The sequence below is a fragment of the Rattus rattus genome, chromosome 16 (assembly GCF_011064425.1).
Source record: "Rattus rattus isolate New Zealand chromosome 16, Rrattus_CSIRO_v1, whole genome shotgun sequence".
NCBI classification, from domain to species: domain Eukaryota; kingdom Metazoa; phylum Chordata; class Mammalia; order Rodentia; family Muridae; genus Rattus; species Rattus rattus.
Window position 1 is genome coordinate 31383508 of NC_046169.1, and position 18496 is coordinate 31402003.

The following is an 18496-nucleotide window of genomic DNA, read 5'->3' on the forward strand; positions in this document are numbered from 1 at the left end:
CAGCTGATAATGAAATTTCCCCAGTAGTATAGAGTGAGTAGGTACCATGTGGAGTCCAGACGATCTAGCGGTTAGTATTTGATATGCCGCTGACCTTATGACGAGTTCCCTCTTCTCCCTAGGGCACAAACATCGCTGCTGGCAAAGCTATGGGAGTGGTGGTGGCGACTGGAGTCAATACTGAGATCGGCAAGATCCGGGATGAAATGGTTGCAACAGAACAGGAGAGAACACCCCTACAGCAGAAGCTGGACGAGTTTGGGGAACAGCTTTCCAAAGTTATCTCCCTCATTTGCATTGCAGTCTGGATCATTAACATCGGGCATTTCAATGACCCAGTTCATGGTGGCTCTTGGATCAGAGGTGCCATCTACTACTTTAAGATTGCAGTGGCCCTGGCTGTTGCTGCCATCCCTGAGGGTTTGCCTGCTGTCATCACCACCTGCTTGGCTCTTGGAACTCGAAGGATGGCAAAGAAAAATGCTATTGTTCGAAGTCTGCCTTCTGTGGAAACCCTTGGTTGTACCTCTGTTATCTGCTCAGACAAGACCGGCACACTTACCACAAACCAGATGTCCGTCTGCAGGGTGAGTAAGGAATGTCCTTTGTGGTGCTCCCACTTGGTGGAAGGGGAGAATTAACTCCTGAAAGCTATCCTCTGACCTCTGCATGTATTCTGGACACACAAAAATACATGTTGAAAAAATTAATACTTTCCAACTATGTTGGGAACTATAGAATAGCTATAAAACTTACAAATTTTTATTAGAGAAGTAACTAGAGGTCTCATCCTGTCTCTAGATGTATGTGTTCCAGAGGAAACTAGTTAACTTGCTGCTGAAGTCAGCTGCTCTTTCCACACTAAACGAAATGGTTTCTCCCAGACACACATCAGCAGATGCTTGCTTATAAGTTGTCATTTTCTGTCAGGTTAGCCTTGCTTTCTTCTCTTGTTAGAACATTGTTTGAAGTAAAATAAGAAACCTTTTACTGTGCTCTGTAAGAATGGAAACTAGGGGGGCTGGAGAGATGGCTCAGTGGTTAAGAGCCCTGACTGCTCTTCCAGAGGTCCTGAGTTCAATTCCCAGCAACCACATGGTGGCTCACAACCATCTGTAATGGGATCCGATGCCCTCTTCTGGTGTGTCTGAGGACAGCTACAGTGTACTTATAATAAATAAATAAATACATCTTTAAAAAAAAAAGAAAAAAGAAATTAGGCCCAGTGACCCACAGTGTAATCACAGGTCCTGCAGGTAAGGTGGCAAGATCAAAGATTATCCTTGGCTACACAGTGAGTTTGAGGCTAGACTGGGCTAAATGAGCCATTATCGCATTTTAAGGAAGAAAGCAAAAGAATTGAAGCTAGGTGTTAATGGCATATGCCTATTTGAGGCTGAAAAATAGAATCTTAAGTGATGTTGTGAGGGTCAAATTTTCAGTAAAGAGTCAAGTTAGATTTTCTTACAGAAAATGAGAGCAACACACACACACACACACACACACACACACACAGTAGTGCACACCTTTAATCCCAAAACTGGAGCTGAGTCCCTGTCTCCAAAAGGAAGAGGGGGGGGAGGGGGCAAGCAGCTCCTGCGCTGACAGACACTGGCCTGGGGCCTGGCTGCAGAGTGCACCAGGCACTGCGGCATCGTCTAACTTAGCTTCAGTGTTTGACCCTGAGCTGTGAGTCTCCTCTTCCTCCACCTCTATGCCTGTGTTTAAAGCACAGCTATGTAATGATGTCCTCTCAGCTACTTGATAGAGAATTCTAAGCATTTAAGACAAGGATCATTTGCTGACTTCCGAGTCCCTCTCTGTATTTGGGTAATCCTAGACTGCATCACACTTAGGTTGAAGGCTGTCTCAGTTCTGAGTGTTGAATAAGAGCAGCCGTGTGAGGGTGAAACTGGGGGAGCGTTGTTCAGACTTTTTTTTTTTTTTTTTTTTTGGAGACAGGGTTTCTGTGTGTAGCCCTAGACTTCCTGGAACTAGAACTTGTTAGATCAGGCTGGCCTCGAACTCACATGGTTCTGCCTGCTTCTGTGTCCTGGATGATGTGACTAAAGGCCTACACGCTGCCATCTAGCTTAAACCACCCTCTTAAATGACAGGATTTTCCACTGTAGACAAAGAATCATTGTTTGTATATCTTATAAAGACTTTTAATCTGTATTTCCTTTTAGATGTTCATTCTGGACAAAGTGGAAGGTGATACTTGTTCCTTAATGAGTTTACCATAACTGGATCAACCTATGCACCCATTGGAGAAGTGTGAGTAAGCTTCGTCATCTTGGGATCTGTCCTTGTAGTGACTGGTTGTTTAGAGCATCATGGGGAATGGATCTAGAAAACCTTGATGTTGACAGAAGCATGGCTTGGTCATAGATCTAAAGTATGCCTAGGATACGGAAACCTTGCTTTGAAGCACTGAAATAGCAGGGAGTGCCACGGTGGTGGTCAACGTGGCAGGTCACAAGATTGTAGCTGGCCTGGCCTCTGGGAGAACCTGTCTCAAAGGTGTGCTCTCTTAGACGTGCAGAGGAACTGTTGCTGGATGGCTGACTGGCCGAGTTAGTGGTTTTATTGAAACAATGTCTTTTGAAGCCTAGATTTTCTGCTGAATTGTTCTCCACTTACGAGTACATAGTGGGGCTTTGATGAGAATTTCTGCTCATTCAAGCTTTCTGAGTCTGTTTAGATTTGTTCTTTCTAAACCCATATTTTTACCCTTGGGGGGCTGTTACATACCTACAGAGTTCAGGGCCATCCTGGGATAGAAAGTGAGATCTAGTTTCAAACAGATGGGGTAGAGTTAAAAAGCACTTTCTCTGTAGGCGAGGCAATGGGCGTTCCATCTCAGGAACCTTGGTGGCGGAAGGAGAACCTTCCACAGTTTGTCCTCTGACCTCCTCTGCATGTGTGCTGCATTGTAGCACACAGCCTCTCACACAGAGAAGTGTTTACGGGTTTTTATTTTGTTTTGATCTTGAGTTTGAGGCAAGCTATGATCCAGAAATGTTTTTCTCTTTTAATAGGCAAAAAGATGACAAGCCAGTGAAATGCCATCAGTATGACGGGCTTGTAGAGTTAGCAACGATCTGTGCTCTGTGTAATGACTCTGCTTTGGATTACAATGAGGTAAGACTCCTCGTAAATGTCCTGACCCCGCTCAAGGGTAGGGTGAGTGGAATTTTAAAAAGCCATCTTTTGTACTTGGAAAGATTAAGTTCCTGATGACACCCCCCCCACCCTCCCATTTCTCATCCATGTGGCCTGGCTGAAGAAAGCCAGGTGCCCTTCATAGCGCTGCAGCTGGGGACTGCAGTTGTTTGACTAAGATAAATAGTGTGTCCTGATGTTCTGACCGCTGATGCACCCTGTAAGGACCAGAAAGGGCTTGGGCTACAAGTCTTTCTGAGCGTGAGGGTGAGGACTGTACTTGTAAACATGGATTGTGGTGTATCCTGGAGCACAGTCTGAAGCTTAAAGGGTTGTTTTGGTGGTGGTAGTAAAGAGTAATAACCTAGAGGAACCTTTTAAAAGTTAAATAGTGGGGTCAATTATTTGCTTTCCTTCTCAAGTTAGGCCGCTGCCAGAGAGTGCTAACTCATTAGAATAATAAACAGCGACCTGGAAAGATCGAGCACTTTAAATGAGAAAACAGTTAATGACTCAGTTTAATGTCTCATGGGTACTGTCTTTTCTGGGATGGACGGGAGGACAGCTACTCTCCTGACACTGACTTCTTTTGACAATGCAGGCGAAGGGTGTGTATGAAAAAGTTGGAGAAGCCACAGAGACTGCTCTCACGTGCCTGGTAGAGAAGATGAATGTATTCGACACGGAGCTGAAGGGACTTTCTAAAATAGAACGCGCCAACGCCTGCAACTCGGTCAGTATTTGAGCTTGGGGCTTTGTGTCTTAGCCGGACCACTTACATTCCCCTCCTTCATTCCTCTGTTGATTGCACGGTTGTTCTTCCTGATAGTCAGTCAGGTAAGATGGTCTCTCGTGCCTATAGTCCTAGCACTCAGGATGCAAAGTTGTAGAATGACATTCTCCTTAGACAAACAGCTAAATCACTTTAAAAAAAATCAAAAAACCAGCAATCATTAGTGAATTGTCATAGGTGCATCGCTAGGGCTGCCTTTCCCAAGGAAGCTGCAAGTGAACTGTCCTTAGCCCTGCCTGCATTTCATTTCCTGTCTCTGCTGGCCCTTCAGCAGCACAGAGAGTGAATTGTATGCTTTTAAACTTAGAGCTGTCCCTTGCCCTAACTTTGATCGACACCCCATTTGTTTAGCTCACTGAGAACAACTGTGGAGTAGCATTCACTTCTGGTTTCTCCAATCCATTCCAGTCAGCTCTTGCCTCCGCTGCCCAGTCATCGAGACCTCGTGTGACTTTGTGCTCATCGGTGGGGATTGTTTATAGTTGTTAAATGTCACAAAACAGACGGGCAGCAGTCTGGGTTTGGACTGGAGCCAGAGCTCCCTGGTTAAGATGGCTGCTCCTTAGTCACCCACCTGGCAGCAAAGAACTCTTTGTATCTCCTGTTCCAGAGGGTCAGAGGTTGCCTCTTCTGGCTTCCATGTTCCCGGCATGTGCGGTGCACAGACCAGATTAAAGTGGGAGGTCTCGGAGAGATGGCTCGGGTTAAAAGTACTGGCTGCTGTCCCGGAGGATCAACCCAGGTTCATTTCCAGGGGATCTGACCTTTTCGCACATGCGTGCAGGCAAAACACCAATGTACATTAAAAAATGAACACTAAAACATCATTTTGAGAAATGAAAAAAACAGAGCTATAAAATGGGGGTCCTAGTCTATCCTAGAAATCAACCTAATAACTGCTGTGATGGAAAATCAACAAAAATTCAGAACATTTGAACAACAATCACCAAAACGTGTTTACTATTTTTTACCGTTTTTGTCTTTATTATTTTTGTTCTGTTTTCTGGTTTGTTCTTCCACAACATTATTTCTCAGTGTAGCCCAGGCCGTTCTGGAAGTTGCTCTGTAGACTAGGCTGGCCAGAACTCAAGAAACCTGCCTGCTTCTGCCTCCTAATCCTAAGCACCACAACTGTTTTTCTTTTTCTTTCCTATTTTTTAGTTGAGGCTGGGGGTGCTTTTTACCATTTTCAGATGCATAGAGATGACTCAAAGTAGAAAATACTGCTGTTACGAAGCAGGGCTCAGTAAATCACACAGACTATATTTAAAAAAGAAAAAGCCAACTCCCCCGATGATACTGAAGTGGGCACTGGGCTATCAAGTCCTCTGGATTTGTTTTCAGAGAGGTTACTTCATGCCTGTTGGTTAGCACTGTCGTCAGCAGGAGGGAGCATCAGTGAACAGCTGTCTAGGTTAGATTGGCATTTAGGGATTCTCTTGAATTAATTCAAGTGGAAGAACTAGAAACTGTCGAGCACTAGTTCGTGTGCATTCGTTCTCGGGTTTTTTTTCTTAACAGACTTACTTATATTATTTATACAGTGTTCTGCCTGCACAGCAGAAGAGGGTACCAGACTTCATCTCAGATGGTTGTGAGCCACCATGTGGTTGCTGGGATTTGAACTCAGGACCTCTGGAAGAGCAGTCGGGGCTCTAACCTCTGAGCCATCTCTCCAGCCCAGCTCTCTGCTCTTAACTGTGGGTGTGGTGTGTCTAACTCTCTCAGGTTTTTGCCATAGTGGTTTTCCTGCCAGGTTGGCTGTGACTTGCCGCAGACACACCTCCTCCTCTAGGTTGCCATGTTCAGGATTTTCGTGGCCAACCTAACCTGGGTTACTTAGTTATCAAGATACCATCTCACAGAGGGGACAGAGAGTTAGAAGTCACTGCGACAAGTTTTGGTTGGAAGAATGTTAAACTGAAAACTAATGATTGTAGAGTTAGAATTACAACTCGGCATGTGTTTGAGGAGGCTGAGTTTAAGCTCTCTCCAAAGCCGTTACAATCTGTCTGTAAACTCAACAGATGAAACAGATGAAAAGTCGACAGGTCATCTAATAACTTTCAGCACTGTCATAAGGAATTTTTAAAAATGCTTAATTAAAAACATTAAATCTACAAAGTATTTTGTTTAAAAAAAGTTCTCAACTCACTCATCCTGCATAATCCTAATGCCAAAGGTGATTCAGTGTCAGTGGTGCAGGACGCAGGACGCAGCCATGGGTATTGTATCAGCTGCCCCTCAGCCTGAGCAGAGCCATCCGCCAGCATCAGCATGGGCAACCCCGCCTGTCCAGGACCTACGGTTGTGCACCTCCAGACCATCATACTAGAGCTGTCGTTCTACTCTCTAACTCTATTTCGGCTTGCTGTGGCCTTGTGAGACCAGCCATTATGAAGTTGAATAAAACAATTTTGTGGCTGCTGGATAAGAAATGATGTATAAACGGGACAGTAGTCAGTCAGTCAGCAGGAGGCTACTGAGTGCGCGAAGGAATTGACAGTTGCCACTCTGCTCCCTCTGAAGTTATGTGTCTCCCAGGCTTGGCTTCTCTTCCAGGGTCTCTTTGATCTCCCCTGGCCTACCAGGAATTAGATATCTACTCCTAATCTCTGGCCATTTTTGTGTCTAGTTACCCCCATGATGTCTTTGACTATATAATGTTAAATACTTTGAATGTTCTGAGTCTGATGGGGCCATGACAAAGCGCTCTATAATACAGAAGAATGTATTTGCTGCACCCACAGAAAACACTTAGTGAACCTCACTGGCAGAACAGTGTGACTGCAAAGCTTTGCCACACGTACCCTGGACCCACACCCTGTGCCATTGGACTAGTCAGCTAGCTGCCACTGTATGAAATGGAGTTCCTTGTCTCCCTTTCAGAAATTCTTTATCACTGTGTAGCTGGGGCAACCCTTGAACCCCTCCTGCCTTGGCCTCCAGTTGCTAGGATTATAGGCAGTAACACCACTGCAACTCTTGAGTTCTTAACAGCCAGCGTTGAAAGCTTCCATTATCCTCCTGCAGTTTCCCCCTGTGGCCTTCAGTCTGTCTGTGTTCTGATCTATCCCCAGACCAGAGGACACTTTCACGAAGGTGAGGGCTTGCTGCTGCCTTGTTCACTCCCATGTAGGTTCCAGAAGAGCAGCGAGGTGAACACACATGAGCGGGCAGGGAAGGCCCGAGTGTCCGAGCAGATGGAGCACGTCTAGGAGTAGTAATCCCACAGTGTTCCTTCTGATCCTCTCCAGGTCATAAAGCAGCTCATGAAGAAGGAGTTCACTCTAGAGTTCTCACGGGATAGAAAATCAATGTCCGTCTACTGTACACCAAACAAACCGAGCCGGACGTCCATGAGCAAGATGTTTGTGAAGGCAAGTGCTGCACAGACCGCCGCTCTCACCAGGTAAACAGCAGCTGCAGCTGCTGACCCGAGTCTCCCGTTCTCAGGGCGCTCCTGAGGGTGTCATCGACAGGTGCACCCACATCCGAGTTGGAAGTACCAAGGTCCCCATGACGCCTGGTGTCAAACAGAAGATTATGTCTGTCATTCGGGAGTGGGGCAGTGGCAGCGACACACTGCGGTGCCTGGCTCTGGCCACTCATGACAACCCGCTGAGGAGAGAGGAGATGCACCTGGAAGATTCTGCGAACTTCATCAAATATGAGGTACCTGCACCTGCACAGTCACTGTCCAGCCTCTGCTGCCAGAGGACAGGCAGATGTCCCTAGCCAGGCCCCAGGAGTCACCCTTGTTTGGATTGCTGCTTCAAACAGAAATAGTTAAGGATTTAGTAAATCTGCTTTCAAAGCTGAATAATCAAGACAAGTTCAGACACGCCTGTAAAGCCTGACGCAAACCTTAAAAAAATTAAGTATTGGTGAAAAGTGAGTGATTTCCACTTCTTCCTTAGACCAAAATGCGATATCAGGGTTGGAAGATCCTCACCAGAAGGAGCAGCTTTGCTGTGGCACTGACACTGCCAGCCTCTAAGTCTGACTCTTTAACACTTTGTTCCCACCCCCCACTCTCTCCTCCCCACCCCACTCCATGGATGCATTTTTTTTTTTTTTTTTTTTGGTTCTTTTTTTTGGAGCTGGGGACCAACCCAGGCCTTGCACTTCCTAAGTCTACCACTGAGCCAAATCTTTAACACTTTTTTTTTTTTTTTTTTTTTTTGGTTCCCAACCCCCTTGGCGCTCTCACTCTACCACAAATCCCAGCCCCATGGATGCATTTTTAAATGTGAGGATTTAGACCAGAATGATTTGATGTGGGTGTTGCTCGGTTGTCCAACACTGCTTAGCATGACCAGAGCCCACGTGGAAGCAGCAGGCTGAGGCAGAAGACTGGCACACTGCAAGTGTCAGGACTGTGTCTAGTGAGCCCTTGGTGCAACCAAGGACAAGCAGAAAGAGCAAATGTCAAGCTTCAGTTAGAGCGAGAGGGAGCCGCCTGGGCTCTCCTGTGGGGGAAGTGAGCTGTTTGAACTCACATGGTTCTCTCGATTTAGACCAACCTGACTTTCGTTGGCTGTGTGGGCATGCTGGACCCTCCCAGGATCGAAGTGGCCTCTTCTGTGAAGCTGTGCCGGCAAGCGGGCATCCGAGTCATCATGATCACTGGGGATAACAAAGGCACTGCTGTGGCCATCTGTCGCCGCATTGGCATCTTTGGGCAGGATGAGGATGTGACATCAAAGGCTTTTACAGGGCGAGAGTTTGATGAATTAAGCCCCTCAGCCCAGAGAGACGCCTGCTTAAATGCCCGTTGTTTTGCTCGAGTTGAACCTTCCCACAAGTCTAAGATCGTTGAGTTCCTGCAGTCCTTTGATGAGATCACAGCTATGGTAAGGTTTTAGACATGGGCAGTGGTTTACATGGTACTGAAAACAGTGTTTGTGCCTACAATCCCAGCATTTTGACTGAGGCATGCCTGTGTTACCTAGTGGCATCCTGTGCCTAAAAACTAAACCAAAAATGGCATGTTTTTTAATGTATAAAAAATACTCATTATTCAAGCATGTGTCTGAGTTGTGTGATGACCTTAAATTATGTGATCACACACAAATGGCTGAGTTTTGAGTGTTGGTGTTAGGCACTATAAGCAGGTGTCCAGTCCCTTAGCTCCTCCTTTCTGCGTCTCTTTGGTGAGCTCACATGGCTGCTCTTATATTTTCTTGGTAAAGTGTTGGACACCAGCTACTGCTCTGTCCGCTCCTTGTGCATCAGCCTGCCCCTGCCCGAGGCGTGCGCGTGGGCGGTGACTGAGTCAGCTGACTTCCCTTTCAGACTGGTGATGGTGTGAACGACGCGCCCGCTCTGAAGAAGTCGGAAATCGGGATTGCCATGGGCTCAGGGACTGCAGTGGCTAAGACGGCCTCTGAGATGGTGCTGGCCGACGACAACTTCTCCACCATCGTGGCCGCTGTTGAGGAGGGGCGCGCCATCTACAACAACATGAAGCAGTTCATCCGCTACCTCATCTCATCCAACGTGGGGGAGGTGGTCTGGTGGGTGTCTGACTGCAGCTGCTGTGCTGTCTTCAAAGGCTGGGGCTGGGATGTCGAGCGTTTCAGTTTGCTGCTCCTGTTACGGCAGATTGGGTTGTTAGCCCGAGAGGAGAGAAGTCTGGGCGTCTCTGCAGCTGACGCTCCTTACCTCGGGAATTAGTTTCTTTGCTGATCACAGAAAGTCTAGGTCCTCTAAGTTTCATATGAACTTTGACAGATGTTGTCTGATGCTCCTGGCTTGGGGAGAGAAACGACTTCCACACTTCCAAAACTCACGGAGTTCTTTCTCTTCTTCCCTCAAATGGAAACAGTATCTTCCTGACGGCAGCCCTGGGGTTTCCTGAGGCTTTGATTCCTGTCCAGTTACTCTGGGTCAATCTGGTGACGGATGGTCTGCCTGCCACTGCGCTGGGGTTCAATCCTCCAGATCTGGACATCATGAACAAACCCCCACGGAACCCAAAAGAACCGCTCATCAGCGGGTGGCTCTTTTTCCGATACCTGGCTATTGGCTGTGAGTACAGTTGTCCTTCGTGTGGGAGGATGCTCTGCGGTGCAGGTCACTAAAAGCCTCTGTTGAGCATCCTGTCCTTCCCTGGGTATAGAGAAGCAGCAGTTAGACATCAGACTTTTATATTTTCCCCTTCACAGAGTGATACAAATTTCCACGCCAGCGCCCTCCCCTGTTCAGAGCCCCAGGCTGAGATTTGAATGGGTTATTACCTAGGCAACAAGAAGAGTCCCACTGGCAGAGGCTAGTACCATTTTCTGTCACAGTCGTTCAGGTTAAGGAGCTCCTCTGGCCTTTACTATCTCATGGAGCAGCTGCCCTTTGGGAAAAAACAAAAACAAAACTCCCTGTCTTTTAAGCAGTGCCCTGATGCACGTTGTAATTCCTGTTAGCTGTGTGCTCCGCAGTTAGTGATTGTGACCATGGCATAAGCCAGCCTCAGTTTTGCAGACATCGTGAAATTGGTGCAGAATGGCCTCTGCCTTAGACCCGACTCTACTGCCGAGGGCTGAGAGCCAGCGCTATAATGGCTGTCTTGGCTGTGGCTGGAATGACGCAACTACATAGTGTCCAACAAGGTCACATCACACCTGTGGTGTGACTTGGTTCTATCTGATGGCACGGACCTGTGCACCACCTTGTGTCTGTCGTGAAGCCTGCACCAGCTCTGTAGCTCTAGGACACTGTGCAGGGTGTGAGGTGGGCTCAGCAGGAAGGTTTCCTCACGAATACTACAGAGCTTGCCTAGTTCCTTTTTAGACCAGAGACCCTGTCTGTAGTCAGCCGCTCTGCTCTGGGCTGTGTTAGCCTGCAGTTGGCAGTGCTGTCTGCAGCCCCAAGTCAGCAACATCCTCTTTGTTTCCAGGTTATGTTGGCGCTGCCACCGTGGGTGCTGCTGCGTGGTGGTTCATCGCTGCTGACGGTGGTCCGCGAGTCTCCTTCTACCAGCTGGTATTTAGCCACGTTTATTTAAGCCCCTGTGTAGTAGAGTTAGTTCTTGTAAGCCCTTGGTCTTTCTGTGGTTTGGGATGGTCTTAGGCTCAAACAGTAGTTTCTTCAGTAGCTCCAGGACCCAGGGCTTCGCTGTGTTTGTGTTGGTGCTGGCCGTGGACTTGGTGTGGAGATTTGGGAAATACTCCCAGCCGACCGGGATGTTTGCACTTTTGTTGCAGAGTCATTTCCTGCAGTGTAAGGAGGACAACCCAGACTTCGAAGGAGTGGATTGTGCAATCTTTGAGTCCCCGTATCCGATGACAATGGCACTTTCTGTCCTAGTCACCATAGAGATGTGCAATGCCCTCAACAGGTGAGGGAGTCCTGTGGGCTAAGGTCCTAGGGTCTGTGAGGGTCATGGCTGATAGCTCTTCCCTTCCAGAAAATGACATAGTTTTAAGCTATTGTCTCCAGGAGACAGTGGGGGTGTCACCATCATGGACACCTAATGTGGCAGAGTGTGTGAATGGGACCAGCAGTGTCAACTAAGCCTGCACCCTAGGGAGTGGAGCATAAGAGGCTCCATCTGACAAAGCCACGGACGGTGTTTCCAATGGCTCTGTCTTTGGTCATCACCAGCTTTGAGCCTGCCAAGATGGGCCTGCCTGCGGTGCCAAAGCCCACAGCTCACCACCACACCCCACCCCACCCCACCCCCCGGGAATCCTAGAGTTAGGTCAGCAGGCAGTACCACAGCCGCGTCACTAACCCGTTGCCCCCTCCGTGTCACGGACACATGCCTTCACCTCTGAGGTCACCTCTCTTCTCCCCTGTAGCTTGTCTGAGAACCAGTCCCTGCTGCGGATGCCCCCCTGGGAGAACATCTGGCTCGTGGGCTCCATCTGCTTGTCCATGTCCCTTCACTTCTTGATCCTCTACGTGGAACCTTTGCCAGTGAGTCATTGTGACCCCAGGCTGGGTCTGTGCGGTTCCTCTCAGGTGCGGTCAGAAGCTTGACACGGCCTTCTTTGTCTCAGCTCATTTTCCAGATCACACCGCTGAATCTGACCCAGTGGCTGATGGTGCTGAAAATCTCCCTGCCTGTGATCCTCATGGACGAGACGCTCAAGTTTGTGGCCCGAAACTACCTGGAGCCTGGTAAAGAGTGTGTGCAGCCTGCCACCAAATCCTCCTGCTCCCTGTCGGCATGCACCGACGGCATTTCCTGGCCCTTTGTGCTGCTCATTATGCCCCTGGTGGTCTGGGTCTACAGCACAGACACTAACTTTAGTGATATGTTCTGGTCTTGACTGACAGCGCTACATGCAGAAGATGTTTAACTTAATCAATTAATTTTTTATTGTTTAAAGCAACTGTCTATTTCTGCTGAATTTTCACATGAACATATTGGCTGGTGAAGGAGGTTTCATATCTAGATTTTGTTTTGCTTTTTCTGACTCCAGTGGGACAAGATTTTCCTTTTTTTTATACACATAATTAAAGTGTCCATTGACATGTACAGAGAACTAACACTATTTTATGCAGATATTTTTTTGTAGATGAAAAAAGCATGTACAGTGTTCTGTTTCATACTCATACTTGTACAAAGATCGTTGAGCCAGCAGACATTGTCAGCAAGTTAATTGGCAGCAGACTTAGGAAATGAATGTGTGTGGTTTTTAAAAGAAAAAACTAAATAGCATGTATTGTGTCTTTTGCATGATTCTCTGGATTTAATTTGGTATCACAGTCTAATTTTTATTCATAAGCCAATTTTTCTGCACTGAGCAGAGTCCTGCTACCTCAGTCAGTATTTTTGGTTTGCCACTCCCTGCACCCTCAGCCTCTGTCACCCCCAGCCCACCCCGGCCCGCTCGGCTGCTTCTGTAGGTCTGATGGTTCTGTTTACATCTGTCTCCACGAGGTTTGCCTGTCTCGCTTGTGCAGAAAACATTGCTCCAGATCCAATCGACTGGGTTCTGTCCCTTCGCCTAGTTTTTAAGGTTATTTATTTAAATGTCTAATGTATTTTATTGTAACAGACATTGTTTTGCCAACATTGCCTATTCAGTGGCACTTCACAATCTAGTTTAAAAGAAAAATAAAACATTTTAAATGGACAGAGGAAAATAACTGTCTTGTTCTTAATGGCCTTGAACTACCTATGATCAGTTCAAATTCCTGAGCTTCTCAGCTCGGAGCCTTAGTTTCCTGTTCCTGAGAAGAACGTGTTCTGCTGCACAGTAGGGATTATCTATAATGTACAGGCACGATCGTCATGTGACAAACATTTACTCAAGTTTCTGCTGGCCTGGTGTATGTAGGCTGGTGTAAGGGCAAGTGTGTGTGTGTATGTGTGTGTGTGTTTTGTAAAATCTGTAAATAGCACATGACCAAATGAACTGTATAGAAATATTTTTATTTGAATATGGCACTAACCACCACCACGACTGACCGGACGTTTGCGCATGTTCAAGGTCAGTCTTAACGGCAGTGTGAGTCATTAACAGTCCTAACTGTGGTGTTTTCCTCCAATGCCTTCCAACATCCATCAACTAACGTGAGTATCCGCCCCGTGGGATGGGGGTGCTGTGGCCTGTGTACAGATGGTGCCACTGAATAGGAAACATGGCCCTGGTCCAGTGAGCTGCATGGCGCCTGTGTCCACCAGGCAGCCACTTCCTAAGGAAACAGGGATGTCAGCCACTCGCTGCGCAGGTTACCATAGTGTAGACACTGACCAGGACAGTGATTCCTGGGAGCTATGGGAAGGAGGGTCTTGTGCCCTGGCTGATCTCAGGCTGAAGGAGCTGTATGTATTCCCTCTATTACCAAACTGACACTTGGCACGAACCATGGCACAGGCCGAGGAAAGCCAGGGAAATCGCTGCCCCTGCATAGGTGACTTTTGTCATCTTTCGAGGACATGCCTCAAGCCTCTGGTGTGCAGAGGTTTGGGGATGCTGCCTCCCTAAGGGTTCTGAGGAGCCTCTGGTTGCTGCAGGGGCAGTGATTCTCAGGAAGCAGCCTTCACGGCAGAGTACAGCTGAGTTGAAGTCAGAATGGTGGAGTGCTGGGCCCTAACACCTTGCCAGGAGGCTGGACCAGTCAGCCATTCTGATGTGGTCCTTAGTTCAGTGACATCTACACATGAGTCGGCCCCTAAAGGAGCTAATTCTCCCTGATGGTGCTGTATAGACAGTGTCCAGAGAGGACCTGTTCAACACCAACAGTAGATCACTGCTGCCCTGACCCCTCCAGCCACAGCCACAAGCAAGGCTGACGTGACCTCCCCTGGCCTAATAGACCAAGGCTAACAGCACAGGCAGCCTGCTGCATGTAGTCAGCCCTGCCCCTCACCCAGCACCCTCAAGAAGGGACAGCATTTACTGTCAGTGTCATCCCCAACCCACTAGGGCAGTCTAGCCTGGAGCTCAGCCTTGAGCTTTTCCTGTATGGACTCTTGAGCAAAGCAGTGTAAAGGCTCCACCCTGCAGCCCACTCTGCAGACTTCAGGGGGTGCCTTTCCCAGAGAGCTAGCAGGGCTAAGGCTGAGGCCACCTCACAGCAACTGCTACCACAGCATCCTCAAGCTAGGGACTCGGGCCTCAGGAACATCCAAGGCCACGGCATTGGCTTGGTGCCTGCAGAGCCCTATGAGCCAAGAAGCATGGGTGCCCTTGGTCGTGAGCTACCAAACTCCATCAAGACCAAGCCTGCAGTTGAGAAGAAAGCCTTTCAGGCTACCATAGAGAACGGGGAGGGAGCAGGAAGTCCTTCCCTCCCGTGCCATGCCACTCACTGCTCCACCTGCCTCACTCACCCTCTGCATGGCTCTCAGCCCTCGTCCCTGACATGCCTTCTACTTCCTGTCTCCTGAGCTTCCTTAGGAGCCGGTGATAGGAGGCGGCCCAGGGCAGACACCAAGCCACTGCTTCTAGATGTGCCTGGGCACCTGGGACACTTAGTCAGAAATGCTGGTTTTGCATCTAGACCCAATAGTGCTCTGTCCATCTGTCCCTGTTGTTGTGTCTTGGGAAGTTGTTCTAACATTGCTCTATGTTTCAAAAAGCTGATTTCCTCTCTCTTTCCTTTTCAGCAATACTGGAGTAACCGCTTCCTAAACATTGCAGAAATGTAAGGGTGTTCGGGTGCGTGCATGTGCGTTGTTAGCAACACATCTTCCAGCCCTCTGCATGACTGAGCTTGGGGAAAGAGAAATAGAACAGTCCCCAGCTCGCTGTGTGATGTGGAGGAAATGTGTATTACCAGTGGGGTTTTAGCTGTTGAGTCAAAATAATAACAAGTGTACAATTTAGCATAAGGAATCGGAGAGCCTCTCCAGAGAAGTCGGTTTCTTTGCTGCAAGAAGAATGAGGTTCTGAACCCTTATCCAAGAACAGAAGCCATCAGCCAAGTCTCCACATTTCTCTGCAAAATGTCGTAGCCTCTATAACTGTATGATAGTGTAATGCATGCCTTCAGTTGTAAGTGGCCAGATCGCGCTACAGTGACATTGAAACCTGCTCTCTAATTGGCCCTGTACAGTTTGCTTATTTATAAATTCATTTAAAACACTACAGCTGTTGAATGGTTACAACCTAGGCCTCCGGTCCTAACTTCAGTTGTTCTCCTCGGTGTGCAGCCAGCTGTTCCACACTGTATTATTGTAACTTATTTAATGAAGTCAGAAGCAGTAGACAGATGTTGGTGCAATACAAGTATTGTGTGCATTTATCGTAATAAAGTGCTCCGCGTCGGTTCAGTTCCTCACAGCTTCTCACAGTGCATGTCTGACTGTAGTCTGTAAATAGAGGTCAGTGTCCGTGCTGCTAACAGGTATCGCACAGACATGATTTCAGGTAAATAAATCGATTCTACGATAAACCCTCAGCAGAGCGGTGGCTGGTTTATAGGAGGGTGGGGACGGGCACCGGGGCCTCTCCTGGGAGACCAGCTTTGTACTTAAACAGGCAGGAAGCAGAGCGTTCAGCAGAACAGGCCTTTCCACTCAGTAGAAGATTCTGTACATGAGCAGCCTCAGAGGCACAGTGACTGCTGCCCTTCTGTTTAAAACAGGAGACAGCTGAAGTAGACCTGAAGGGATCCTGAATTCTCCCTTAAACTGCCATCTGGCCTAGGCTTCAAATGAGGCTCTAAATTCCCTAAAGTGGTCCTGGCAGCTCCTGGAATAGAACAGCTTTTTGACAACACCAAGGGCCACGATGGCTCAGCAGGTCAAGGCCTTTGCCGTGTGGTAAGCCTGGAGACCTGAGTTCGATTCCCAGAACCCATGGTAGGACCGACTCCATCCACAAAGTTGTCCTCTGCCCTCCACATCTGCCCACATTCCGAATAAAAAACGAATTCTTCAAAACCCTTCAGAATTATAAGACCACTGTCCCCAACAGTTCAGCTCAGATTCAAAGGAGAAATTTCTCAGAATGAACAAAGCCAGGGTCTCATTAGAGACCAGGCTGGTTTGGAACGAACGTCACCTGTCTCTGCCTCCCAAGTGCTGGAAGGTACATGCATCACAGATGCCCAGCACAGACATCCCGTTCTTTACATTTAATAACTTCAAAGACCACTGTTTTAATAATAGGTTGTTTTGTATGGATCAAGGAGGAAGTATGCTAAGCACTGTCTGAGGGCCACTTGAGCCCTTATCGTTGGCAGAAAGAAACACTTCTGTATCCTTCTGGCCCAATCTAGTACAAATGGATCAAAAGGCTTTAAAGCCTAAACTACACTTCGGGAGAAAATGCCTTAGAAGTGTGCGAGGGTTCTGTTCTGTGTCAGCTGTGCGTTTTTCATGGCTGCTGGGAGTGCAGGCCCCCTGGAGAACATGTGGGTGTCACCTAAGAGGCCCAAAGCCCTTCACGACCACTCTAGGCCTCACAGAAAGCTACAGCAGTTAGCAGGGGACAAGCAAAACTGTCAAGTGTGAGCTGTAAGAGACCTGGATGCTTGAGTCGGAATTCAGGGTCAACACAGACCCAGCACCCACATCACTAGGACCTCAACAGTGTGTGTACTTAGGTGAGGCCTCACCACGAACGAAGGCTCTCACATCCTCATATTTTTCAAGTACAAGAAGGAAGCTCGGCCTTTCTTGGCACGTCCTGAAAGCCTGAGAGAGAGAACGACCAAAGACAACAATCTTAGCCTAAAGGCAGGTGATTAAAATCTAACACTCCACTCCAGAGTCAGGACAACGGATTCTCATACACTGAACAAAGAAGCACTCACTCTACACTGGTATTGCCCTGTCTGGCCACTCTTGAGGGGGTTGCTTATCCCCAAGCCCCAGTGTTTTTTGTTTTGTTTTGCTTTAAGTCTCATACTGTGGTCTAAAACTGTCAGGCTGGCCTCAAACTCACAGGCTGTTCCTACCTCCCCAGTGCTGGGATTAAAGGCCTGCATCACCATGCCCAGCTTCAGATCTTTTTTTTTTTTTTTTCTTTTCTTTTTTTTTGGATCTGGGGACCGAACTCATTCAGATCTATTTTTAAGTGCCCGTACCCAACACTTCACTTTGCAGTTTCCCAAATATGTTCAGACATGAAGAATCCATTTTAGTTGTGTAGGTAGAGGCTCAGCCCAAACTCCGTATACAGCTGAACCTGCCCTTCCTGTTGCCTCCACCTCCCAAGTGGGCTCACCGTGCCTGGCTTCCCACTACACTATTGGCTTGCAAAAGCTGGAAATAATTGGCTGCCACCAATAAGATCTAGAGCAGCGGTTCTCAACCTTCCTACTGCTGCAACACTTTAATGGAGTTCCTCATGTGGTGACACCCAACCATAAAATTAATGTCACTGTGTCATAAACTGATTTCCCTAGTGTTATAAATTATAACATAAATATCTGATATTCAGGACAGTCTTAAGAGACTGTCAAAGGGGTTGGGGATTTAGCTCAGCGGTAGAGCGCTTGCCTAGCAACCACAAGGCCCTGGGTTCCGTCCCCAGCTCCGCGAAAAAAAAAAAAAAGAGAGAGACTGTCAAAGGCTCATTCAACACCCCAAAGGGGCCAAAGTCTACAGGTTGGGAACCACGAATGTAGAACATAAACCATGGAAAAAGACAAGTCCTCCAGTTCATTCTGCCTAGAACAGCCCGTGCGGAAGGCTGCTCGGACATTTTTGGAGTATGTGCTGCACAAGTTCCAGGCCAGCTTGAGCTACAGAACGAGACCCTGCCTCTAAAAGCCAAACCAAATGGAAAAAAGGGCTCGACTGGTAGAAGTGACTAAAGCCAGGCCTGAAAACCTGAGTTTGACTCCCAGATCTCACATAGATTACTGATTCCTCTAAGTTTTTCTCTGACTTTCACATGTGCTGTGCTTATGTGCACACAATTTTTTCTTAAAGAGGGGCAGAGTAGGGTTGGGGATTTAGCTCAGTGGTAGAGTGCTTGCCCAGCAAGCACAAGGCCCTGGATTCGGTCCCCAGCTCTGAAAAAAAGAAAAGAAAAGAAAAGAAAAGAAAAGAAGAGAGAGAGAGAGAGAGAGAGAGAGAGAGAGAGAGAGAGAGAGAGAGAGAGAGAGAGAGCGCACCAGTTCTGGGTTATC

The 18496-nt window shown here is 47.8% G+C and overlaps 1 protein-coding gene across 1 annotated transcript in view; it reads left to right on the top strand.

The window, feature by feature from the left end:
• Positions 1 to 15814, top strand: part of Atp2a2 (ATPase sarcoplasmic/endoplasmic reticulum Ca2+ transporting 2) — a 47763-nt gene extending 31949 nt beyond the window's left edge. The window contains 15 exon segments of the mRNA XM_032887019.1: positions 123 to 587; positions 2190 to 2223; positions 2226 to 2277; positions 3042 to 3144; positions 3767 to 3898; positions 7216 to 7338; positions 7415 to 7633; positions 8479 to 8814; positions 9257 to 9477; positions 9789 to 9991; positions 10854 to 10939; positions 11161 to 11294; positions 11758 to 11875; positions 11959 to 13481; positions 15021 to 15814. Of these exon segments, the coding sequence (XP_032742910.1) occupies positions 123 to 587; positions 2190 to 2223; positions 2226 to 2277; positions 3042 to 3144; positions 3767 to 3898; positions 7216 to 7338; positions 7415 to 7633; positions 8479 to 8814; positions 9257 to 9477; positions 9789 to 9991; positions 10854 to 10939; positions 11161 to 11294; positions 11758 to 11875; positions 11959 to 12231 (2499 nt within the window). The 3' untranslated portion in view covers positions 12232 to 13481; positions 15021 to 15814.
• The last annotated feature ends 2682 nt before the right edge of the window (positions 15815 to 18496 follow it).